General features: G+C 36.8%; 2 protein-coding genes across 3 annotated transcripts in view; one reads left to right on the top strand and one right to left on the bottom strand.

Annotated features, from left to right (window-relative positions):
- col4a4 (collagen, type IV, alpha 4) overlaps window positions 1–12,043 on the bottom strand; it is a 65,475-nt gene extending 53,432 nt beyond the window's left edge. Inside the window, exons 1-2 of the mRNA XM_073863549.1 lie at window positions 11,900–12,043; window positions 7,949–8,089 (exon numbers count right to left, since the gene is read on the bottom strand). The gene's annotated coding sequence lies outside the window, so the exon portion shown is untranslated. The remainder of the gene's footprint in view (window positions 1–7,948; window positions 8,090–11,899) is intronic.
- The window catches only part of col4a3 (collagen, type IV, alpha 3), a 38,472-nt gene that overhangs the window by 522 nt on the left and 12,182 nt on the right, over window positions 1–25,768 (top strand). Inside the window, exons 1-31 of one of the 2 annotated variants that reach the window (XM_073863551.1) lie at window positions 12,264–12,494; window positions 13,171–13,227; window positions 14,817–14,906; window positions 15,253–15,297; window positions 15,399–15,443; window positions 15,793–15,855; window positions 16,108–16,161; window positions 16,574–16,600; window positions 16,805–16,888; window positions 16,975–17,037; window positions 17,140–17,175; window positions 17,249–17,296; window positions 17,458–17,532; window positions 17,617–17,661; window positions 17,762–17,824; window positions 19,385–19,429; window positions 19,600–19,653; window positions 20,079–20,120; window positions 20,282–20,363; window positions 20,550–20,585; window positions 20,680–20,844; window positions 21,319–21,408; window positions 21,969–22,064; window positions 22,160–22,230; window positions 22,369–22,557; window positions 22,657–22,825; window positions 22,984–23,076; window positions 23,170–23,274; window positions 23,392–23,486; window positions 23,700–23,850; window positions 23,990–24,103. In XM_073863551.1, the coding sequence (XP_073719652.1) occupies window positions 15,259–15,297; window positions 15,399–15,443; window positions 15,793–15,855; window positions 16,108–16,161; window positions 16,574–16,600; window positions 16,805–16,888; window positions 16,975–17,037; window positions 17,140–17,175; window positions 17,249–17,296; window positions 17,458–17,532; window positions 17,617–17,661; window positions 17,762–17,824; window positions 19,385–19,429; window positions 19,600–19,653; window positions 20,079–20,120; window positions 20,282–20,363; window positions 20,550–20,585; window positions 20,680–20,844; window positions 21,319–21,408; window positions 21,969–22,064; window positions 22,160–22,230; window positions 22,369–22,557; window positions 22,657–22,825; window positions 22,984–23,076; window positions 23,170–23,274; window positions 23,392–23,486; window positions 23,700–23,850; window positions 23,990–24,103 (2,239 nt within the window). In that variant the 5' untranslated portion in view covers window positions 12,264–12,494; window positions 13,171–13,227; window positions 14,817–14,906; window positions 15,253–15,258. Of the gene's footprint in view, window positions 1–12,263; window positions 12,495–13,170; window positions 13,228–14,816; window positions 14,907–15,252; window positions 15,298–15,398; window positions 15,444–15,792; window positions 15,856–16,107; window positions 16,162–16,573; window positions 16,601–16,804; window positions 16,889–16,974; window positions 17,038–17,139; window positions 17,176–17,248; window positions 17,297–17,457; window positions 17,533–17,616; window positions 17,662–17,761; window positions 17,825–19,384; window positions 19,430–19,599; window positions 19,654–20,078; window positions 20,121–20,281; window positions 20,364–20,549; window positions 20,586–20,679; window positions 20,845–21,318; window positions 21,409–21,968; window positions 22,065–22,159; window positions 22,231–22,368; window positions 22,558–22,656; window positions 22,826–22,983; window positions 23,077–23,169; window positions 23,275–23,391; window positions 23,487–23,699; window positions 23,851–23,989; window positions 24,104–25,768 lie in introns of those variants that run through there. The other variant, XM_073863550.1, reaches the window with a different exon arrangement.

Consider the following 25,768-nt stretch of genomic DNA (forward strand, 5'->3'; position numbering starts at 1 on the left):
AATCCTCATTTCTCTTTGACACTTGTAGTTCCCTGAGGTTCCTGTAGGGGCGCTCTAATAGTGGCTTCCAATAAATTAAAGGGAAAGTTCGCCCAAAAATAAAAAATATCAGCATATATTGTGGCATTTCCGGAAATATAGGATGATATTAAAGCAAAAGATAAGTCAGACAGGAAGAAAATGAAACCTTGATGGTGTTTTGGGAACAACAGGAGCAGGGGTTATGATACTCAGGATGCTCTAAGGAATTACTGACAATTGTCACACACAAGGGACTATTCAGATACCAACGTCTTTCATTTGGTATTACTTCAGCTCCTTCGCTTTTCCAGAGGGCTATGGATCAGGTGTTAAGTGGCCTGTCAGGGGGGCAGTGCTACCTAGATGACATATTAGTGACAGGAAAAACAGAAGCATCTTAGTATCTGGATTGTACACTCCAGCACCTAAAGGAATATGGCTTAAGAGAAAGGACAAATGTGAGTTGTTTTCAAGTAGTCTGTTGAATATCCTGGACATGTGATCGATTCTGATGGACTGCAAAATGCATCTTCAAAAGTAAGAGCCGTAATAGAGGCTCCAGCACCACAGAACATCAGCCAGCTCCGCCCATTCATTGGTCTACGGTTGATTCACCAACTTCTGTGTAGTAACCAGTCATGGGAGTGGACAGAGCAATGTGAGACCACTTTTCAAGAAGCAAAGAAAGCTCTTGTTAAAGTCTGGTGTGCTGACCCATTTTGATCTAAAACTTCCCCTGCAGTTAGCTTGTGATGCATCACATTATGGTGAGGGAGCCGTGATTATCATGCCTTCAGGAGAAGAGAGGCCAATAGCATTCGTCTTGAGCACCTTGAACAAAGCAGAGTGCAGGTACTGTGTGCGCAAATCGAGGGAGAAGTTTTAGGAATCATTTTTGATATCCAGAAATTTCACCAATACCTGTATGGCAGGCAGTTTATACTGTTGACTTTATAAACAAACCTTACAAAAAACAATAGTGATGTGCATCTTGAGACAAGGTGTACCCCTTTATCATCGTGTGTGTTTCGGGGGATCTAGCCCACAACTTTATATATTGCTCTACAAATTGAGATATACAGTAAGAACAATGATATACCTAAAAGTTAGCTGATATAGCTAAAACATAACTTACTGTTTTTAGGTGGTAATAAACAATTGTTTATGTAACATCGGCATAAAAACAAGCCTTTGGTTGGCAATAAAAAGAACAATAAGGGAAAAGATAATAATGGTAATGAAGGACAAAATATTGCATATGAACTATAGGAGATGCTGTATAACTCAAAATTAGGGTTAATGTGAACTGCAGGGCACTCTTGTTAAAGAGACTCTTACCAGAAATGTAGGCGGACCCTGGTGATCTGGAGGGGGCGTGACATTTCAGCCGCCACTTAGGGCGTGTGCTACCTGTTGATCTTCCTCCACTGTTTCAGATTGGTGTGTGTAGTAAATGTAGTTAAATGCTCCTGAACACCTGACTGTCAACTCGCCACCCGAGAGTGTTAAAGAAAATAATAGGTCATAAATGCTGGAAATGACAGCTGGCTGAACGCAGTTGGTATCTTTACATAGTTTCTCATTGAACATTCCTGCTTGCTGATACTGTGATGGGTGATGGAAATGTGCAAAAGATGGGAAAAGACAGACAGAATCAATAAAATAAATGAGGTTGAGAAGAAGTTTGTCTTACTGGATGGCTTCTTTTCCCTAACACACCAAATCAACATCCAAAAAAGCAACATCCAAGATAACATAACAACATCATGAAAGATGCACATTGTCATTAACCAAAAAATGTCATTGATCTTTCATTTCATAATCTTTTTTTTGACAGTCAAACTTGGAAACAAAACACAATAAAATCATCTTAACACTGATTTTTTTATGAATGTCATTACTACTAAACAAACTGTATCCTACAGCATGTTTTATATTTTAACAAACCCTGTAAGCACAATTAATCTTTAGCCTTAGAGTTGCAATAGATGTGCAAGTATTGCGCATACATGTTGTTATAGTTTGTTTAACAGAATTACGTGTCTGGACTGCAGGCTGGCCATTTCAGTACTCAGATCCTTCTTCTACGCAGTCTTGATGTTGTAATTGATGCAGTATGTGGTCTGACATTGTCATGTTGGAAAATGCAAGGTCTTCCCTGAAAGAGACGACATCTGAATTGGATCATATGTATCTAGAACTTGGATAAACCTTTCAGCATTGATGACACCTTTCCAGATGTGTAAGCTGCCCATGCCACACGCACTCATGCAACCCCAAACCATCAGAGATGCAGGCTTCTGAAATGAGTGCTAATAACAACTTGGGATTTCTTTGTCCTCTTTAGTCCGGATGAAATGGCGTACCAGTTTTCCAAAAAGAACTTCAAATGTTGATTCGTCTGACCACAGAACAGTTTTCCACGTTTCCCAAAGTCCATTTTAAATGACCCTTGGCCCAGAGAAAACGTCTGCGTTTAGATATGGCTTCTTGTTTGACCTATAGCGTTTTAGCCGGCAACGGCGAATGGCACGGTGGATTGTGTTCACCGACAATGTTTTCTGGAAGTAATCCTGAGCCCATGTTATGATTTCCATGTGATGCAGTGCCGTCTATGGGCCCGATGATCACGGGCATCCAGTATGTTTTCCAGCCTTGACCCTTACGCACAGAGACTGTTCCAGATTCTCTGAATCTTTGGATGATATTATGCACTGTAGATGATGATAACTTCAAACTCTTTGCAATTTTTCTCTTAGAAACTCAGAAAACTATTGGTGATTCTCTGCCCATCTTGACTTCTGAGAGACACTGCCACTCTGACAGGCTTTTTTATACCCAATCATGTTGCCAATTGACCTAAGTAGTTGCAAATTAGTCCTTAAGCTGTTTCTTATATGTACATTTAACTTTTCTGGCCTCTTATTGCTACCTGTCCCAACTTTTTTTGGAATGTGTAGATCTCATGAAATCCAAAATGAGCCAATATTTGGCATGACATTTCAAAATGTCTCACTTTCAACATTTGATATGTTATTTATATTCTATTTTAAATAAGTTTATGAGATTAGTAAATGATTCCAATCCTTTTTTACTCACAATTTCTACAGTGTCCCAACTTTTTCTGATTTGGGGTTGTATTTGATTTTTTTCTATTTTATGTTCATTTTGTAAAAGTAAGAGCTTCAAATCTGCCATATCCGTTATATGCATTTTTAGTGTTGCTTGAGGTTTAGACCACGATATTACATTGTCAGGAGAGTTAGTCAAAACATGACAATGTGTTTATGTTTCAAGCAACAACAAGCTGCTGGCAGAAGACACTAAAAAGATATGTTTTCTGTGCTGACATGGAAATTCAGGAAATAATATGAGAAAAATGCCAGGAATGTTATGAAAAAGGAAATAACCAAAAACATTTCCCTAAGGGTTAAGATATAAGGAAGGAGCGATATCACGCAAGAAGCTTCTCTCATCTCGCCTCCTCTTGTCTGTTCTCCTCTGCTAAACCCTAATCCCATATCCCGCTCTAACCTGTGTGTTTTTAGTTCCTGGATTCAGCTCATTGTCCAACCGGCTTGTTGATTCAGAATCTCTCTATTCACACAAAAGCCTGTAGGATTTACTCAGACAGCATGGACCCCGACGCGTTTATCTTTCTGCATGTTTGACCAATCAAAAGGCCACAGAGCGAGCTCAGCCATTTCAACCTGCAGGAAGTCAAAGCTAATAGTGTATGTTAGTGATGTGTGTGTAGACGGGGTTACATGGATGTTGGGAAGATGGAAATGTCAGGGAGTACACCCAGCAAGAAATAGCTGTCCTTTCACCATCTAGGTTAACTATAGACCCGATATAGACCGGCTATGAGTAACCCACTTCTTCTAGCCAAAATAAACTTGACGGTTTTGCAAAAATAACTAGCGACAGGTGGAAATCCATTACATAAGCAGAGTCAACAGTGATTACAAGCTGTTTGGTTTAATTTATTCATTTTTTATATTTCATTTATTTTAGACATTATTTAATTTTCACTGACAGCCCAAATTTTGCCTTGTTTTAGCCTAGATGTCTGGGCTGTGTTTGGATTGCTATTTTTTAAAGGGCTTGGTTCGTTGCTAAAAAACAACGTTGTTTTGTGTATTTTGTATAATACAATGTGTTTGCGTGGTTTATGGTTAAAAAAACATTAATTTCCACATACCGTACATTTTTCCATACTCTTCCTGAAACGCACTGATTCATGTACAAAACTCATCGATTTGAAAAGCACTGTGTCTCTGATTGGCCAGCTAATCTGTACCTTGTGATTGGCCTGAATACCTCTGACATCAGCTGAAAAGTGATGCTTCTTTCCATGTTTGAAAGATTCGCTCACAATGCCATGCTAACAGGAGCTAACTTACAGAGTCCGAAGCGGGATGAATTATTATATCGGTCTTTACTACATCACCAATCCCAGGAAGTAAACTGTTGCCTACAATCCGTGTGTTTGTTGTAGTCCAAGAAAAGAGATTTACGTTGGAGACGATAACTCACGTCATCATTTACTTTGGGGTTTGTACCTAATTTGCATATCGTTAACATGTACTAATACACACTTACACACCAAAGGAAATAAAAAAAAACGTGAATCGGATAATTGGTGCTTTAACGTCTTTTAAAAGCAAAATTGCTTGCTGCCTGGGTATGCATGTGTTCTCTAAAATAGCTATTAAAGTGAGGCATTGATACAACTAAAATTGTAGTAAAAGTGTAGTAATGAGCTCTCACTGAGATCTTATTTGTGGCCTTGTTTTTACCTTGTTTTTAACGGTTGCAATATTCTGGAAATTTTGGAAACTTTCCATGGAAATTACACAGGAATATATGGGAATTGTGGCACATGGATGAAGACAATTCAGATGTCGAGGAAGCTAATGTTTGCATGTGCAGTTTGAAAATTACTGAAATTTTACAAAAAATTCCAATAATTTCCAACTTGGAATATTTTCAAAATTCCAGAATGGATGATCTTTCCTAAAACCCCAGTATAGACGAGGATAGTTTTCATTTTAAAACGCTGTTTTAAAATGAAAATGCTCTAGTTTAAACAGCACTTAAAGTAACATTACAAACACATTAAATGGCAAACATTTCTACTAAAGTGATTAGCATGCGGGACGAATCGTGAAAACACAGCACAATGTAAGCTCTGCTAGTTCAGGCTAGCTGAACACACCTTAATGATTGTAGAGATAAGACGACATAAAACCTAAAAACCTTTCTTAAGTTTGCTCTGCGATGTTGTACTGCACATCCAGACAATTCTTCAAACATCAACTGTAACTTTGGGCATAAAACTCAGTTTTTCTCCACCTTAAATCTCCAATACTGAAAACTGAAGAGCAGTCTTGTGTCAGGCATGGAAGTTAAGCGTGCATAGAGCCCATTTACATTTAGCTGATGCTTTAATCCAAATCAACTTAGAAATGAGAGAGCTTTTAACATTTTGTCGCAGGGGGGTAAAAAATAAACGTCGCACTTTTAAAGGGACATTCCACTTTTAAAAAAAAAATATACAAATTTTCCAGCTCCCCTAGAGTTAGATTTTTACCATTTTTGAATCCATTCAGCTGATCTCCAGGTCTGGCCGTACCACTTTTAGCATAGCTTAGCATAATCCATTGAATCTGATTAGACCATTAGCATCGCGCTAAAAATTAACGAAAGAGTTTCAATATTTTCCTATTTAAAACTTGACTCTTCTGTAGTTACAGCGTTTACTAAGACTGACAGAAAATTAAAAGTGGCAATTTTCTAGGCAGAAATGGTTAGGAACTATACTCTCATTCTGGCGTAATAATCAAGGAGTTTGCTGATGTAACATGGCTGCAGCAGGCGTAGTGATTTTACGCACTGCCTGAAAATAGTCTCCTGCCATTGAAAGTGATGTGAGTAAGTTACTAAGGGGACTATTTTCGGCTGCTGAGTAATATCATTGCGCCTCCTGCAGTCATGTTACAGCTGCAAAGTCCTTCATTATTACGCCAGAAAGAGAGTATAGTTCCTAGCCATATCTGCATAGAAAATCGCAACTCTAAATTAACTGTCGGTCTTAGTACACAATGTAACTACAGAAGAGTCAAGTTTTAAATACGAAAATATCTTAACTCTTTGGTTATTTTTAGCGCGATGCTAATGGTCTAATCAGATTCAATGGATTGTGCTAAGCTATGCTAAAAGTGGTAGCGCCAGACCCGGAGATCAGCTGAATAGATTCCAAAATGGTAAAAATCAAATGTTTAACACTTGGGGAGATGGAAAATTTGTATATTTTTTTTTAAAAGTGAAATGTCCCCTTAAGAACGGTCAGGAACAAATTTACAGTTATGTTTCCACTTGAGCCTGGTTCGGCACGGCACAGCCTGGTTATCTAAAGGGTCACTGATCTCAAGATCCCCAACATCATAATAATGACTAAGTAACTTTTTCAAAATTAAAACTTAACATGCGTAATGTGACAGAACATTGCACACTGGCAACATCTACTGGTTAAAGCGGTGAGGTAAATGCAATAATTAAAAAAAAATTAATATAATATTATTATAAAAATTTTTTAATTAAGTTTATGTATAATTGGTAAGTTTTAGTAATCTGTCTTCTTTTAGAGACTTCTTAAATCATTTATATTAATTGTTTCATCAGAGCTGCTCCAAGGGTTAAACGCTTACAAGTTTTGTCCAACAGGTTGGACAAACAAACAGCTTATTTTTTGTGATAATCCAAAAGTCTATGGGAATTTGCATTGAATCAGTATCCCGTTAACTTCCAGGTTAGCTTACAAAAAATGTCATCCCTGCTGCACTCTATTATCAGCCCCACATTGGAAAATGAAACCATATCTGTGGTGGTTCGTTCGGATCAGCACGGGTTACACAATGAGAACGGTTTGGCACGGCGGAGGAAAAGCAGCTATAGTACTAATGGAGTTAAATGGCATAGTAGCTCAGTGGGTAGCCTTACAGTAAAAAGGTCCCCGGTTCGAGCCCCGGCTAGGTCTGGTGGTCTTTCTGTCTGGAGTTTGCATGTTCTCCCTGTGTCAGTGTGGGTTTACTTTGGGTACTCCGGTTTCCTCCCACAGGCCAAAAACATTCATGTTAGGCAAATTGGAGATGTCAAATTGTCCCTCCCACAACCTGTGTCTGGAGGATTAACTTGTCTGGATAAACTTGTGTATGAATTAACCAGTTCTTGCCATGATTATAGCCACATATTCTGGAATGGCGTAAAGAAAGAAAGAAAAGAAATGGCACAGAGGCAGCGAATAATGACTGAGCAACCATCTAGAACACCATAGTAACCCAAAACACCTTAACAAATACTCTGTAGTCTGACAGATCTTAATTGTGTTACATTCTGTGTAATTGTTTTTGTCTGACTGTCAGACACCATCAGACTGTGTCTTTTGTGGGCATGCAGACACACAGTTTTACTGACAGTCTCACTGTGAATTTTACATTGTTGTTAAAAGACATTTGGCTTCAAGCTTGATCATTTTAGACAGGTAATGGATAGGTGTTAAAGAATACAACTAAAGATGCATCTGAGTTCATGTTCGCAATTGTGTTTGTCAGGGCCTGTTTTGTGGGCTGAGCTTCTTATGAATATTTTCTTTTCATCGCTACATTGCTCTTATTTGGGCTTGATTCAACTATTGCAAAATAGGGCTTTGTCACGCTCACATTTCATTTCATTACATTACATTCTTTCTTTCTTTTTTACGCGCAACTCACCTACATACCCCACATTTACATGGAGTCATTATTGTTTTGGTTTTGAGACAAAAAGTGATTTTCTGAATGATTGATGAATCAATATCTAACATGAGACATGTTTTGAGTATTTCTGTGTTTACCTGGCAGAATTTGACTTCACCTGAGCTCACCTGCATAGAGGCGGTGTGCATCTGCGACATACTGCAGGGTCTTTGAAGCATTGTGAAGCCCACAGCATTTGTGCATTTGGACTCGGGGCCGTTCTCAATCTTCAGATCTCTCAGGAGCGGCATATTTCATTACATGTGGGCCTGTGTGTAAAAGTTTGTATCGTCATGAGATGTTAGCTTCAGCATAAGCAGAGTTTATAATTATAAATTCTAGGAGTGGCAAATTTAGGTTGAAACTGACAATTGATTTATATTCTTAATAGTACTTTCTTTTAAGTATGCTTTGGGTGATGGAAGTACGATTATCAAGTTTTTAATTCTCATTAAAGTACATGAATTATTATTCCTACAGTACAGTGACTTTTACAGTATCAGGTGGTAGTTTGAATGACTGCCAAATGTATTATGTGAGTAATAAATGAGTGCCGCAGGGGTAACATATTTTTGTAGGCCAAACCCCGGAAGTTAGAGAGACACTGGTTCCTTCGCTAAAAGCCATTCATTTTCCCATAGACTTTCAGATTATTGCAACAAATAAGCTCTGTGTTTAACAGAAGTTTATGACACTTATATGTTATAAGTTAATCTTCACAGATAAAAACAACTTTTAGGAATTTTAAAGTGTAAATGCATTTACTAGAAATAAAATAAACATAATTGGACTTCAAAATTAATAAAAGTTAAAAAACCTATTAAAGGGTACCTTGACTATAAACACATATGGCGCACTGGGATTGGCTTTATAAATGTGAAATTAAAAACAAACTAGGGCTGCAAAACGATTAATAGCAATCAATGTTTTTGTTTACATCAGATATATCTGTGTATACTTTAATGAAAATTTTATGCATGGATAATTTGAAGAAAAAAATCTATTTAAATATTATTTACAATTATATATAATATAAATTATATATAAATATAAAAATGTATATAAACATGTAAATATTTTTTAAGTATATACTTGTATCTGTGTGTATTTATATATATATATATATATATATATATATATATATATATATATATATATATATATATATATATATATATATATATATATATATATATATATATATATATATATATATATATATAAAAACAATAGGAGATGCTATAGTATTTACTTTAGTAAACTGTAATATTTTGCTACAACCATTACACGACCCAGAATGCACTATGCGCAATAATGAAAATATTTAATATATTTCTATCAATACATCTTTATAAAGCAAGTGTTCATTGTCAAGGACAGGTACCCTTTTAAAATCTTTTTTAAAGGGACACTCCACTTTTATTGAAAATATGCTAATTTTCTAGCTCCTCTAGACTTAAACATTTGATTTTTACCGTTTTGGAATCCATTCAGCTGATTTCCGGGTACCACTTTTAACATAGCTTAGCATAATCCATTGAATCTGATTAGACCATTAGCATCGCTCTCAAAAATAACCAAAGAGTTTCAATATTTTTTCCCATTTAAAACTTGACTCTTTTGTAGTTACATTGTGTACTAAGACTGAAAGAAAATTAAAAGTTGTGATTTTCTAGGCAGATATAAGAACTATACTCTCATTCTGGTGTAATAATCAAGGACTTTGCTGCTGTTACATGACTGCCGGAGGCGTAATGATATTATGCAGCAGCTGAAAATAGTCCCCTTAGTAACTTTCAATGGCAGGGGACTATTTTTGGGCACTACGTAATATCCAAAACGGTAAAAATAACTAAATGGATTCCAAAAGGGTAAAAAATCTAATGTTTAACTCTAGGGGAGCTGGAAATTGAGTATATTTTCAAAAAAAGTGTGTTGTCCCTTTAAGAGTGTGGCAACGATTATGACAAGCCAAATACTCATCACTTACTCTTGGTTTCCACATCCAGTATTACAGTAACTAATATCACATAGACCAGGGTTCCTCAAATCTTACCGTGGAGGGCCGGAGCACTGCAGAGTTTAGCTCCAACCCTGATAAGGGTTGAAGCTAAACTCTGTAGTGCTTCGGCCCTCCAGGATAAGATTTGGGGGACCCTGACATAGACTGTAAAAAAATTGGTTCAACTTAAAAAGTAAGTTACCTGGTTGCCTTAAAATTTTGATTTAATTTAACTTAAATATTAGTTGACACACATTCTTTTTTTTACAGTTTTTAGTTAACTTATATTCTTAACTAATATCTTTTTTACAATTTATGATATACCAGTAAAATTTTGTATAATTTTTGTCTGAACGTGTATGAAAGATAAAACATAAACAAACAATTAATGCACCCTCAAGATTCTTTTACTGCAGGCAAGTGCAGGTCTGTATCTGATTCTGGTTATCTTGCATCTGTGCTGCTATGGCATCTGGTTCAGGACTTGATTCCACAGCACTAACTACAGATTTGTCTCAGCTGATAAGATGAACATGCACACACACAACCTCACTTACTAAAGTTCATACTTATAAATTGGTATAAATCACATGTAAGTATATGTGCAAAGACAATCAATTTCAAATTGATAAACATTATAACCCCACGACCCAGTTCATCGCATGTACCATCTAAACAGGTGAGAGCATCAATATGGTAGCATGTGTACAGTATATCTCCCTCTTTTGTTATTGTGGCATACAGGGTAGAACCCAAACAACTCGTGTACAGATAGTCTGTCACAGCTAATCTGATCACACTGTGTCTGTCTGTGTACTGTACAGACTCTCTATTCATCACAATTGACCCTCCTTACCCCCACAATGCCAGCCTGATTTTGGGTGCCTCAGTGATACGACCTTACTGAACTAAAATCCTCAGGAGACTTGTTTAGTCTTATTGTGGCGAGGGTGGGTATTCTCACATCCTACGCCACTTTGGGAATTGTACCTAAAGATTAAATTAGAATAAGACACCACAAAGGCCGCCACAGGTTTGAGTCACTCAGGGAATCAGAGACGTACAAAAATAAATTATTATTAAGATTTGACTAAACTAAACAAAAACACTCATTCCAATAGGAACATCCACTTGGTTTGGACTATGACAGATAATTTGGGCTTAAGCACAGGGAGAGAATAGATCAAATCAGTGCATTCCACTGTGGAAAAGGGATGCAAAATATTTTGGGGGGTGACATTGGAATATATTGTCACTTTTTCCGATATGAGAACTGATGGATTACATCCCCTGATGACTTGATAAGCTCTTTTTGAGAGGAAGTAACTTCTGCCTTGCATTTCTTATAGCTCTTGCAGCATGATAAAAATACTTGCAATATGACCAGATTGTGTTATTAAAACCTTCTTTGAAACTGTATTAATTGGTACCACTATGTCTTTTGCAAGGTGATATTTTACTAAATATGTAATTTTCCTTTCTCACTTAGTGTAACACTGGCAAAGGCATCCAAAATAGTTTTCCTTTTGAAAAAAATTGCTTTGCATGTTCTGCAGATGTGACATCATGATTTTGGGTGAGGAATAAAGCAGAATAATTGCGCAAAGCTCCTACATTTACCCTCAGCATGTCTAACCATGAAATACCTGAACCTGGAGACAATGGAATCAATCATCATTAATATGATGTCTTCAACCATGTTTTGCCTTTGTCTTATTTTTTAATTATGGTGTAACAATCTGTAATCATGCATGTTAGTACAGAGTCAGTAAAACCTTGGCAGCTTCGTTCAATGCAAATTGTTGATCCCTGCTTGGGCACATCTTGTGCCTTTAACCAATCAACAGAGATTTATAAGAAATCTTAATGATAAGATAATCATTTTAAATTTGATCAAAATCTTTCACCCCACAGTGGTTTTATTCTATAATGTGTGCACGTTTTCTGTAAAGAATGCTCTATATTAGTTATGCTGGTTATGATCAGACCTACAGTAAGTTGAGCGTTCACAACTGATTCACAATGGATCAGGGTGGATTGTGGGTTTGATGCAAGTGCATAGAAAGTGAGTGCTCACCATGTTTGCGTCATAAAACTGCTTTCAGAGGATGCATTTCAAGGTAGAAATGTATCAAGGGACATCTTAATCCAATGTTTACTTCACTTCCTGTCTCCTGAGTTACCTTCATCTGATGGAAGTAGAAGATGGCATAGATGTAGGGGTGTACCTGTAGTTCAATTAATAGAGCATTGCATTAGAATTGAAAAGGTTTGATAGGAAAAACAAACTGTACTGATACAATGTATAGCTTGCCTTGCATGCACTATAAATGTGTTTGCCAAATGCATTAAAAATGTTAAAAAGTAAACTTTTTTGCCTTCACGGCCTTTCTTCTGAGTCCTTTTTATCTGCGTTCACGGGAAGTAAAATGCCATTCGAGAAAGCAGTCGGGGGATAGTTTCTGTATGCATATTAGCATCATTTTAACTTTTGATTTCTTTACTACCAACCATAATACTGTAGTTTTTAAATATAAGCTCGGTTATTGCCTTGCGTGGTGGTCAACTTAAAGCTGCGCAAATGAACATACGATGACATCAACGTACTGTGGTAGCGATTCGCTCTCGCGATACTATGATGTCATGTCTGACGAGGTCCAACACTACGTAAGGTAGCGACAAAAAATGTGTTTGTACTTCACGTATATCTTAAATCGGGTGTGAAATGTAAACGTTAGAGCGAATTTTAAAAAGAAATCAGTTTGTTTATAAAGAAACAAACCAAAAACGCAGCTTCCCGGGCAGTCCAGATCCAATATGGCGGACTAGTTGACGCAGCGAGTCAGGGCTTTACGACAAATATTCATCCATGGAACACCAAACAAATAAAGAAACAAACTAATAAATAAATATCATACCTAGCTTATACCACGGTAGTGTTAAATGTTTTATTCGGTTTGGTTGAGAAATGTTTAATGGGTGTTGATTTTTTTTCTATAAAAAGCACACCTAACCTGTGTTTGTGGTGTGGTATAAAGCCGAATAATTGAATTCTGAAAATAATGCACACTCGCGGTGTAGTGTACGAAAGGTGTGCCTTATTTTCGAATATTTCAACGGCCCGTGGCCAAATATACATATCTACCAGAATAAAATTGAGATTTGATCCTATTTTTACTTGCGTCAGTGATCCATAGTAACATCGTGTATCGAGTCGTCTTGATTTATATGTTAAGCTGCATATAACTGTCCAAATATGTGTGCCATGTTGTCAAGGTCAGACTGTATGTATTTTTGTTTACCTTTCTTTCTTTATTTCATTCAGGTATTTTGTTGTTTTTCTTACAGGATTGTGTTTGCAGTGGAAAATCCCAGTGTGACTGTCACGGAATCAAAGGCAATGCGGTAACAACAATACACGCACGCACACAATACATATAATACACAAACACACACACTGCTTGATAAAAAGTCTACTCAAAGGTATCTTAAAAATGCTAAATGTTAAAATATTTTTCATATGTCTTGTTTTTCCCACTATTTCTTATTTCATGAGTTTACTGTTATTCTAAAATGTATATACACACATGACAGTACAGTACACTTGAAATATGTAAGTGCTGCCCCCATCTGGTAGCATTTAAGAAGTGATCTCAACTTGATTGCAATTTTCATAGAAGATCAAGCATTTTCTTCTATAATATTCCCAAAACCAAATGATCTTATGACTCTTTATCCACACTGTATTGTCAACAATGCTATTAATGCATTTCTGCTATAGAGAAATTTTAAACAGAGATAAAGGTGATGATCTGTTTAAATAGGACATGTCTGAGAAATCCATTGAGTCTTCTGAGCTATTATTAAAGAGTCAGAACAGCTGAAATGATTGTCATGACAACTGAAATATTTGCTCCAGTGTATTAAAAAATGCTCTTTTATGGTGTTGGGTGGCCTTGTGATTATGTCTACTTAACCCAACCGATATGAATGAATTGGCCACCCAGGTGTCCATATCAGATTAACTGCTACACTCTTGATGCTCGATGTTACAGAACATTTATCAACAATAGTCACGCATCTGCTCCTCTCTATGTCAGTCCCTGTGTATTAGAGACTCTGTGTTCCAGTTTTCTCTATACATATATGTTTGGCATACCTGTCATGGTATGTTCACTGCAATGCAGACAAAGACAGTTATACATGCGATTAGATAAGGCCTGTAAAGATATTTGGCTGACCTTTCTCTTTTTGGTCCCTGCTGTTGATGGGTTTTAATCTTGAAAATCTGATATCAAATCTAAAAATTCCATCTAAGTTCAGTCAGTTGGGTTTGTTGAGGTCATTCGGTTCTAACATACTTTTTATTGTAAAATCTGTATCCATGTAGACTTCTTCAATCACTGCAGGATAATAATGGCTGTCATTTCTTTTAAAAAGGTGTACTATAGGTCTGAAATTATTTCTAATATCATCATCAATAAATGTCGGGTGTATTAATATATTTAGGCAAGACCCAAATTAAACTGGTCTCTTAAAGTAATAATGAGTTAATTGACCTCACACATGAAAAAGAGACCTAGCTAGCATAATCTAGATCAGGGTTTCCACGATCAAGCTATATTTGTTTAATCTGCATGTCATGTGACCATAAGACAACACTACAGTATATCAGAAAAGTAAGAACTATCAAATGAACAGATACATTTAAAAAAAGAAAATTACCAGGTGAAGGACTATAACAGGTAATTATTATGTAAAATGTTACTGGTAAAAACATAAACATGCAAATGTGTTTCAAATTCGATTATTGAAATATTTACTTATAAATCAATATGTAATTCAAGCAAATAATTTAGGTCAAGGGAGTTCAGTTGAATAAACAACAACAATGTAACTTTTATTGTGTATATTTTATTGTTGTGCTTGTATTAGCAGTTTTCTAATTGACCCCTGCTAAAACAAGGCTACGATTGCTTTATCTTTCTTCTTAGGGTGATCCTGGGTTTCCTGGAATAGATGGTTCACCAGGAATCCGAGGACATCAAGGAAATGAAGGCCCTCCTGGGGAATCCGGTCCAAAAGTGTGTTATACTTCACAAAAAAAAAAAACAGAAGAATTTTTGTCATTTAGTAAAGGTGCAATGTGGGACTTTTAGGAGGATCTCTTCACAGAAATGCAATATAATATACATAACTATATTATCAGTGGTTTATATTGACCTTACGTAATGAACTGTATTGTTTTTATTACTTTAAAATGTTTTATCTACATACATTGAGGTGTATGAGGTATTGAGGTGGTTGCAAATCATAATCTTACCACTAGATGCTGCTAAAAACCCACATTACACCTTTAAGTGATTATAATGTACTGTATAGTGTATGACATTGTTTAATATTATAAACATATTTATATTTATCACATAGGGAAGTATGGGATTTCCAGGTTACGCCGGACTTAAAGGCTCTAGGGTAAGGAGTGTGTATTTGTGTGATAATGTATTCCTTGGGGCCTTTGCAGAATAACCGAAATGTATCCGAGGTCTATCTATTCATTTTGTTCTCATTATTAGGGAACTCCAGGGATTGCAGGATACTTTGGTCCACCAGGACTTCCTGTAAGTCTAAATGATTGCTAAAACGGATTATATCTGTTAATGCAGGCCACATAATTCTGAATTATTTTCTTATTAAACATGCATAGGCTATAGGAAAAATTGCACCATTTATCTGGCCATTATTATAAGACAAATATGTTTAAAAAAGAAAGATGCTGCTTTTAGTGTTTGCAAATAGGATCTTAGGATATTAAATCAATACTTTTGAGAGTTGGTATACAGTTTTGTAAAGCAGAATAAGATTATAATACATACGTAAACCTGTTTGCAGAGATGTTCCTATATGAATAATATAACCCAGTATTTGTTTTTATATGTAATTGTACATATTGTGTTTTTTTTATTTTAGGGTCATCCTGGGAAACAGGGGCCTAGGGGTCGTTCTGGTTACCCTGGATGCAATGGCACAAAGGTAATGCAAGCACAGTACAAAACCCCATTTTTATTTGTGAATAATTTGTTATTTATCAGCACTGAAATAAATAATTCAAGTCATTATTACATTACTTCACTATTAATGAAGCAGTATACATCCCCATAATATACATGCTAGACCAGTCATTTTGTCTTACTCAGTGACCTTCTCATTTGTGACCTGCACAGATTTGTAACACAGTACAGTAAGATGATTTTATCATCTGTAACTCATAGTGACTTTTTTTAGGGTGATCCTGGTATCCCAGGGTATGGAGGATTAATGGGCGCTCCGGGGCAGCGGGTGAGTACTGGATAACACATATGTACTAAATGAATACTAGGCTATTCATGAAATGTAAATAATAATAATAATATTATTATTATTATAATGAAAGGTTCAGAAAAGTTCAGAAAAGTACAAAAAATGTCAAAATAAAAGTCACTTGACAAAATAAACAGAATTTAATTTAAGGGCTCATTTCAAGAGATTGTTGCACATACATTTTTTGTCTATATCTACAACCAGCTTTATTTCATCAAGGCAACAGTAAACCAAACTTATTAATTTAAAGAGATAAAAAATCAAAAGTTTCCACAGCTGGACTGCACCAACAGAAAACATAAATTATTAAAAAAAATAAGATACTAATTTCAATATGGGTCATTTTGCCAAATGTTTTGTACTTTAAACCCAACTTCAACTTTTGTTTCAGGGAATTCCTGGGATGCAAGGACCTGAGGTGGGTTTAATTTGAATCTTAAAAGTTTTATAAAGCCTTATAACAACATTAAATAAATACAGTAAAGTTGTATATTTATATTAGGGCTGCACCGATACAAAATGTCTGTGTCTATACCGATTTTTTTTTATTAAATAATATGACAGATGGAACAGAAGTCAATGAAAAAATATGTCATTCACCAAACAATATTGTAATTGTTAGGGACATACCTTTTACTTTCCAACTCCTGAGAAAATCAATGGACCTCGTGGACTTCCTGGACGTCCTGGCAGGGATGGAGAGAAAGTAAGATCATTAATTATAAGATTCATATTAAGAAACACCGCACCCCTAGTTTTGAATGAGTTATCTGATTAGTTATGGGTCTGCAGGGTCGGCGTGGATCACCGGGGTTACCAGGACCAATTGGACCAGAAGGCCCAAAAGGCGCATATGTAAGTTATTCAGTGTTTTGTTTTTATAACATGCTCACTTTACTTTTAGATTTATTTCACCGTTCTGTTACATTTATTTAACACACTTGCAAATATCTTTAGGGATTACCTGGAATTCCCGGGCCACAAGGAGTGAAGGTTAGTTCAGAGTCCTAAAGCCAACACAATGTAGTATATTTGTGTTTATTAAACAGAATTGTGTTATGTACAGGGTACCGAGGGTCGAAGCATGGGAATACCTGGGCCCAGTGGCCCGAAGGTCAGTTTTACCATTGAACACCTGCACTTTATAGCTTAAACTGTTGTAAAACACACATGTGTCTGTCTATTACTGTCTGTAAATGTTCAGAGCAAACTAGATGCTGGTATCTCTAAAAGATGATGTCATGAGCTCTTATGTATGCTGTGGCTCTTCTGCAGGGGAACAAGGGTTTGCCTGGTATACCAGGAGATAAAGGTGTAAAGTTATTTGTAAGAGGACCAAAAGAGCCTAAGGTAACCTATAGCTATTTTGTTTGTATATGTTGTTTTGTCTGTTCTGAGAAAAATTTAATTTTGAGAAATCTTTTTGGGGTACAGGGTGACCAGGGAGATCCTGGAGACGTTGGCTGCCTTGGATTATCTGTAAGTATACAAATACACATGTAAACTTTATGTTATCCTGTGCTTAATGATTGTTGCACAAATGAAACATTTACAAAATCTTTTTTGCTGTGCTCTGCAGGGTCGTCAGGGCCTTCCTGGTCCTAAGGGAATGAAGGGGGACAGAGGGGAGCCCGGGAATCCGGTAAATAACATTAGGTTAAACAAATCCACTTCACACCAAATACACTTTTTCTGGCATTAAAACATGCACAGTGAGAATTAAACAAAGATTTAAGGTTTATTTCTGGTTATATAATGCTTTTTGAGTCAAACATATGAATCTGATTATCCCTTCCTTTCATTTTTAAAAATAATGTTTATTTGGATGCCACTCAAATGTAGATATCCAGTTTTTCTTTGTAAAGGCTGAAATTCAATCAGTTTTGAATAATCAGTGTGAATAATATATAAATATTAAAATAAAAATGTTAAATTTGTCATGGATTTCTTATGGATATTTTTCTCCAAATATCTCATATATGAGCTCTAAGAGGTCCCATGAGATCTGTATGTTTATCTAGTCAGTCGTGCAATTTTATGCAAACGTCAACCTTTGCATGAAAAGTAACATTTTTACCTAAAGTTTTAAAGTTTTTAATGCATTTTTTCCCATTTTTTTCATAGTTAAGAAAGTGCACATTTTAAAATTGTCACGTCCATAACAGAGACATCCACAATGTTGTTTCTTCCTCAAAAATGCGCACAGAACAATTAAAATAAAAGAAATATAACATTTTCTTTGAAGAAAGTATTACTGTGGCTATTTTGGTGATGTTTAATTCTAAATATTATTTTGTTTCATATAATTATTGCGTTAAATGTAACAATGCATTAAATGATTTGATTTAAATATTAAAGATCGTTTTTTAAGTTACCTTTGTGGAAATCAGTAGTATGTTTTCTGTGGTTAAATACTACTGAAGAGGGCGGTATTCACCAAGAGAGAGCAATTATCATGCGTAATTATATTTTTTTACCTTCAATAAGAAGTTTGACCATAAGATTAGGGAGGCACGTTGTATCATCTGAGGGGGCACGGACCCCTGATGTCCCCCCCGTGGCAATGGGTCTGCCCATACCCACTCAAAAATGGTAAGAAAATAGGAAAAACAATTGAGTAACCAATACGTGAAACTGACACCAAAAGAAAGTCTGTGGTACGGACACGGAAAACTACGGAGATCCGTGACAGTGACACAGATAAATTAGCAAAAATTTCTGTGACTATTTGGCTACAAGGTATGTTGTCTCCCAAAAATTGTGTCCTTTTTTGTCACATGTCGCATGTATATTTCCCTTTCACTTTTAGAACAAAAGTACAAAAATGATCACTGGGACAGTACCTTTTAAACAGTTCCTAATATTTACCATTTTGGTACAGATATGTACCTTTGAGGTACCAATGTGTACAGTACCTTTGAGATAACAGTATGCACCTTTAGGGCATTTTTGTACCACCCTAGGTAGTGCCGTGAAAACGTTTGTACCTCCTTGTACCTTTTTTTCTGAGAGTGTAGGAAAATATAAACAGATGGTTTAATATATCAGTAATAAATGCATTTGTGATAATTTACATTTGAAGTTTTGACTGCAAAAGTAATATCCATGGTGCAATTTCTATAAAGATGCTTGAAAATGACATAGTTTGAACTGAAGCGGTGTCTGATTTATAGTGCTATGCTTTTGTGTGTTTTTTTTTCAGGGTAAAGATGGTAAGGATGGGCTGCGGGGCGAGGTCGGTCAACCGGTAAGAACTCAATTAATCATTTTACCTCACCTGACAAATGCACACAGCTCATTGACAAGATGTTTAACCAGCCAATGTAGGCATTCAATAAAAAAAGGAAAGAAAGAATAAGATTTAGATGAAGCAGAAGGTTTGCAAGACAATAAGATTTTGTGATTTGTTTTTTACAGGGTGAGCGTGGAGATGTGGGGTATCAAGGAATTACTGGAATAAATGGAGAATGGGTATATTGATTGTATACATTATATCTAGCTGCTTTTAAATGGAGTTTCTCTTAAAGAGATAGTTCACCCAAAAATGAAAATTCTGTCATCATTTACACACTTTCATTTTTTTACAAACCTGTTTATAATTCATTGTTCTGATGAACACAGAGGAAGATATTTTAAAGAATGTTTGTAAACAAACCGTTCATGAGCCCCAATCACTTCCGTAGTATTCTTTGTCCTACTATGGAAGGGAATGGGGCTCATGATCGGTTTGGTTACAAACATTACTCAAAATATCTTCATTCGTGTTCATCAAAACAAAGAAATTTATATAGGTTTGTAAAAAGTGAGAAAATGATGACAGAATTTTCATTTTTGGGTAAACTATCTCTTTAAACTTTCCATAATTTATTTATCTGTTCGTATGGGTTTGGTTTTAGGGTCAGAAAGGTGACCGCGGCCCCCCTGGTCTCCCAGGAGAGGTACATCTAATTTCTTAATTATTAAGTATAAACTTTTTTTTATTTTTCTGTGATTTAACTTTCCTGGCAGTATCAAGTAATACTGTGCTTTTAGTAGCAGTTTTGAAATGATAATATGTTATTAATTTATTTCTGTTTATGATGTTGATCCTCAATATTAGGTCATTATAACAAATGGGAACGTTAAAGGTCCTAAAGGTTTTCCAGGCCCACCAGGACCTCCTGGTCTCCAAGGTAGTGAAGGTCAGTAACTGAATTTAGATGTGCAGTACATTATACATAAAAACAAATGACAGAATTGGTTAAGGTGCAAACTAGTGAGTAGCTTTTGAATACGACAGCATCATTGATGTAACTAAAGCCTAAAACTACACAAACATGGTAGCATTTACTAGCTAATGTGATTCTTTTGAAATTGTCTTTTTTAAGGTTTCATCGGCTTTCCAGGAAGTCCAGGTCCACCAGGTAATTATGTCTCTGTTTCTCTCACAAACACACATGTATACACCCAAGCATACTGTATGTTTAATTACTGTGCCTATTTACTCAAATTTGTCAGGGCCGTCTATACCGGGACCTCAAGGAAGACCAGGACCTCCAGGGTTTAGGGGTATAAAAGGGGACATGGGGGAACCTGCAGCTTACATCAGTGGACCTAAAGGATTAGATGGACCACCAGGAGAACGGGGACCCCCGGGTGACCCCGGACCTCCAGGAACTCCAAGTAACTCTTCCACATTTACATTTATGTACATTTATGGATTTGGCAGATGCTTTTATCCAAAGTGAATCAGTTTGTTTTTGTCCCTGCCACAATCTTTGCATTGCTAAAGCAATGCTCTACCATTTAAACTTATTTAAAATAGGAACTATAACTCTATTTGGAGAATTATACTTTGCAAGTTCATTAAAGAGAGGAATGAGGATGATTGTGATGTAATTTTAAATGTGCACTAGATACGTTTATTTATAAGCAACATTCCTCTCAATATTGTTTAACCTTTTAACCTTTTAACCCTGTTTTCACTGAGCAAGTTGCAAATCATTGTGGGATTGCCTACTCTGTGAAGGATACACACCTTACAAATTGCATATTGTAGGGCATTCAGTAGTCATCAGATATTACAGCACAGAAATGTAGTACAGGACATCAACTTCTACAAACATGTTTTCCTGTTTGTCTTTTTCATTTTCTCAGATGTCAAAGGCCGGTTGGGACCAAGAGGGTTAAAGGGTGAGAAAGGCCTAATAGGTCTCGAGGGTTTCCGTGGAGATGCTGGAAAACCAGGTGAGATTCACCAGCTTCATCATATTGTCAAGGCTATATTTTCTTTATCTTTTTCTGCATTAGCCTAAATGTACTGCCTGCTCGACCAAATGGTTGAGCACATTTTGAGTCCCTATATTTTATTGGGAGGAGTACCTAACTTTACTCATGCTGATTGAGGCATCTCTACTATTTGGTTGAGCTATGTTATGCCCAAAAAATCCACTAGATGTCAGAGTGTCAATCAACAGCACTTGTCACAACGCATCTTCTTAGATGGATGTCAGAAAGATATCACTCCTGCCATGTGAACTGTTTCTAGTGACATTTCGCAAGGAAAGCTTATTTTTTGACACATTACACTGTAAGAGCCCTAACTTTACAAAATTATGTTACTTGGTGCCATGAGAAAACTTTTGAATGTTTTTAACAATTTTTCCAAAACGTGCTCAACCAAACAGTTGATTAGTCACTTTATGGTAAATGTAGAAAAGCTAATGTTTTCAGATCATTCATTTCATGAATTAACGTAATGCTCGACTGACACATTCATGCGTTCACATTCTTGAATTGCATCACAGGAGAGCAAGGAGATTTGTGCAGGTTGTGTTCTTTCTTTAATGCTGACCCTGGACCTCCAGGACTACGTGGAAATCCTGGCCAGCCTGGAGAGCCAGGTGACGTCATCATTCATCCACATTACAGATGACCATTGATTAAGATTGGCAGCAATAACATGAATTAAAACTAGTAAATGCTTATAATTGTGCAGGTGGTGAGGGTGGTCAAGGTTCCAAAGGATCCCAAGGCCTTCAAGGTCCACAAGGTGCTCCTGGTAATCAGGTGCGTTTACCTGCATGCCTTCCATACTACAACTGAAAAGGCTTTGAGAATATTGAAGTGTGCATTTGTGTCTGATATATGTTGCTACAGACAGGAAATATTGTATACGTGTATAATAGGAAATGTATCTTTCCAAAGGGTTCATCAGGTTGCCCTGGCGTTCCAGGGCCCCAAGGGTCCAAAGGAGACCCAGGTTCAGTAACTGCGATTGGGGAAAAGGGCCAGGAAGGAAACTCCGGTGCAGCTGGACCAGCAGGGATACATGGGAGGGATGGCAGACCTGGCAACCCTGGCCTCAAAGGACCACCAGGAGCTAAAGGAAACCCAGTTAGTTTTCTGACAGTTTATCTGTTTTCTAAGCAGATACTGATGTAGTTAGAGGTTTAGTAAAAGGAGGTAAGTTGATTTTGAATTTTGTTCTTCCAGGGTCCTCCAGGCCTTAAAGGAAACCGTGGAGACCCGGGACTTAATGGAGAGCCTGGTCGCACAGGTCCAATGGGCATCCAGGGGGCAATGGGTGTTGGCCAACCAGGGCCACCCGGAGCAAAAGGGAGTTTGGGTCCAGTCGGCCGACCTGGAAATCCAGGAGAACCAGGTATAAATTAAAATACCATAAAGTGAGCCATGTTTAAATAAAGACAGCCGGATTTTGAAGTTCACTAAGAAAGTTTGGATGCAAATAGGAACAAATACCATACCGATAGTGGTGTAAAGAAAAAATATGGACTCATGAATTATAGTCACATCCCACAGGTGAGAAAGGATCTTCTGGATCAGTAGAAATGATCCGTGGAGACCCAGGAGAGCCCGGCCGTCATGGTCCAACTGGTCAACCAGGACTTCCAGGTAAGCAGACAAGAGACTGAGCGGATGAACAACTAGACTGAGATCTGGATATAGAATTTGAAACATTTTTGTTCATATGTGTGTTTGTTATAGGCATTAAAGGCTATATTGGGGTTCCTGGATTCCCTGGAAAAACTGGGGTTAAAGGGGATAAAGGACTGTCAATACCAGGATCTCCTGGAGGTCCTGGTCCTAAAGGTACAGCAGGTTATGGGTTTGCCCCCTAACTTGGTTTTTACAGCACAATTTAATGTTGAATGGGTCTCGTCATAGGGTGGTCCCTCTCTCTTATCTCAATTTATCTTATTGTTTCAGGTGATAAAGGTTTGAAAGGGATGTCAGGTCCACCTGCTATTGGAAGTGTAGGGCGTCCTGGCCCCCCAGGACCACCAGGACTTCCAGGCCTAAAGGTCGGTGATCAGGGGGGCATATATGTGAAAACTCAGATTTGTGATTTAAGCTAGACACTTGCTAGAGTGAAATTAACTAAATGAATGAACAAAGTCAAAGAAGGAATATCTTTTCTACTTTTTTTATTTAATATTTGTAAACTAATGTAGTTTCGCTGAAAAAAGTAGAGCGCCACTTTTTTGAAAGACAATGAACTTAAATGATATCTTTAGGGGGATAAAACATTCGGCACTCCAGGGTCCGTGGGTCGGCAGGGGATGCCAGGAGATGAAGGAAACCTTGGGGAAACGGGAGCCTTTGGTGCACCTGGATCACGTGGATGTCCAGGTCAAGGAGGAAGGGACGGGCCACCAGGAGACCCTGGTTGGTGGCTTATATGCCAACACACACCTTATCACACAAGCACAACCCTTTAAAATGGATGTATTTTTATTAATAATGTATGTCTCTCATGTACAAATACACATAAACCTCCAACCACTTCGCTTCACATTGTTGTCAGGTCAGCGGGGTTTGGATGGTGCGCCTGGAGTCGACGGTGTTCCAGGATGCTGCTCTCCAGGGGCCAAAGGTGACCAAGGGCCTCCAGGATCCAACGGAGTAGATGGACCCCCAGGTTGGAAATTTCATATTTGTTACGTCACTCTCCTAAATGATGGAGGATGTAAAACAACTTGTGTATAAATAAATTTTGAAAAAAACTATTAAATGTAGAAATAAAGGAATAATAAAAAAACTGTTTTTTAAATGTAAAAATATTTAACTAATTGTAAAAATAAATAAATAATAATAAGTAAAAATGCACAAATAAATATAAGAATAAACAAAAAATTATTAAATGTTATAATATATAAATGACTGAAGAAATAAGTAAATAATTTAATAAAGAAATACATTATTAAATGTAGAAATAAATCAAGAAATTTACAAATACAGAGATTATACTTATTATTACCAGATTAATAAACGGATGCATGGAAATGTAGGAATAAATTCAAGCCATTTAACTTTTTATACCCTTTACCACCAAAGTGTTCATATTTATTTCTACATTTTTCCATTTAAGTATGAGCAAATTGTCAAGACTTTATGACATACTGTACACAGGTGCTGTTCATATAATTAAAATATCATCAAAAGGTTGATTTATTTAACTAATTCCATTCAAAAAGTGAAACTTGTATATTATATTCATTCATGTCACACAGAATGATATATTTCAAATGTTTATTTATTTTAATTTTGATCATTATAACTGACAACTAAGGAAAATCCCAAATTCAGTTTCTCAGAAAATTTGAATATTACTTAAGACCCATACAAAGGATTTTTTGAAATCTTAAAAAAACAATTTGAACCAATTGAAAAGTATGAACTTGAAAAGTATGAGCATGTACAGCACTCAATACTTAGTTGGGGCTCCTTTTGCCTGAATTAATGCAGCAATGCGGCGTGGCATGGAGTCCATCAGTTTATGGCACTGCTCAGGTGTTATGAGAGCCCAGGTTGCTCTGATAGTGGCCTTTAGACCTTCTGCATTGTTGGGTCTGGCATATCGCATCTTCCTCTTCACAATATCCCATAGATTTTCTATGGGGTTAAGGTCAGGCGAGTTTGCTGGCCAATTAAGTACAGGGATACCATGGTCCTTAAACCAGGTACTGGTAGCTTTGGCACTGTGTGCAGGTGTCAAGTCCTGTTGGAAAATGAAATCTGCATCTCCATAAAGTTTGTCAGCAGCAGGAAGCATGAAGTGCTCTTAAACTTCCTGGTATACAGCTGCGTTGACCTTGGACCTCAGAAAACACAGTGGACCAACACCAGCAGATGACATGGCACCCCAAACCATCACTGACTGTCGAAAATTTACACTGGACCTCAACGTGGCTTGTGTGCCTCTCCTCTCTTCCTCCAGATCTGGGGCACTGATTTTCAAAGGAAATGCAAAATTTACTTTCATCAGAGAACATAACTTTGGACCACTCAGCAGCAGTCTAGTCTTTTTTGTCTTCTGACGCTGTCTGTTGTTCAAGAGTGCCTTGTGCAACAACTGAAACCCATGTCTTGCATACGTCTGTGCTTAGTGGTTCTTGAAACACTGACTCCAGCTGCAGTTCACTCTTTCAGAATCTCACCCACATTTTTGAATAGGTTTTGTTTGACAATCCTCTCCAGGGTGCAGTTATCCCTTTTGCTTGTACACTTTTTTCTACCACATCTTTTCCTTCCCTTCGCCTCTCTATTAATGTGCTTGGACACAAAGCTCTGTGAACAGCCAGCC

This window comes from Misgurnus anguillicaudatus, chromosome 24 (genome assembly GCF_027580225.2).
Source record: "Misgurnus anguillicaudatus chromosome 24, ASM2758022v2, whole genome shotgun sequence".
Lineage (NCBI taxonomy): Eukaryota > Metazoa > Chordata > Actinopteri > Cypriniformes > Cobitidae > Misgurnus > Misgurnus anguillicaudatus.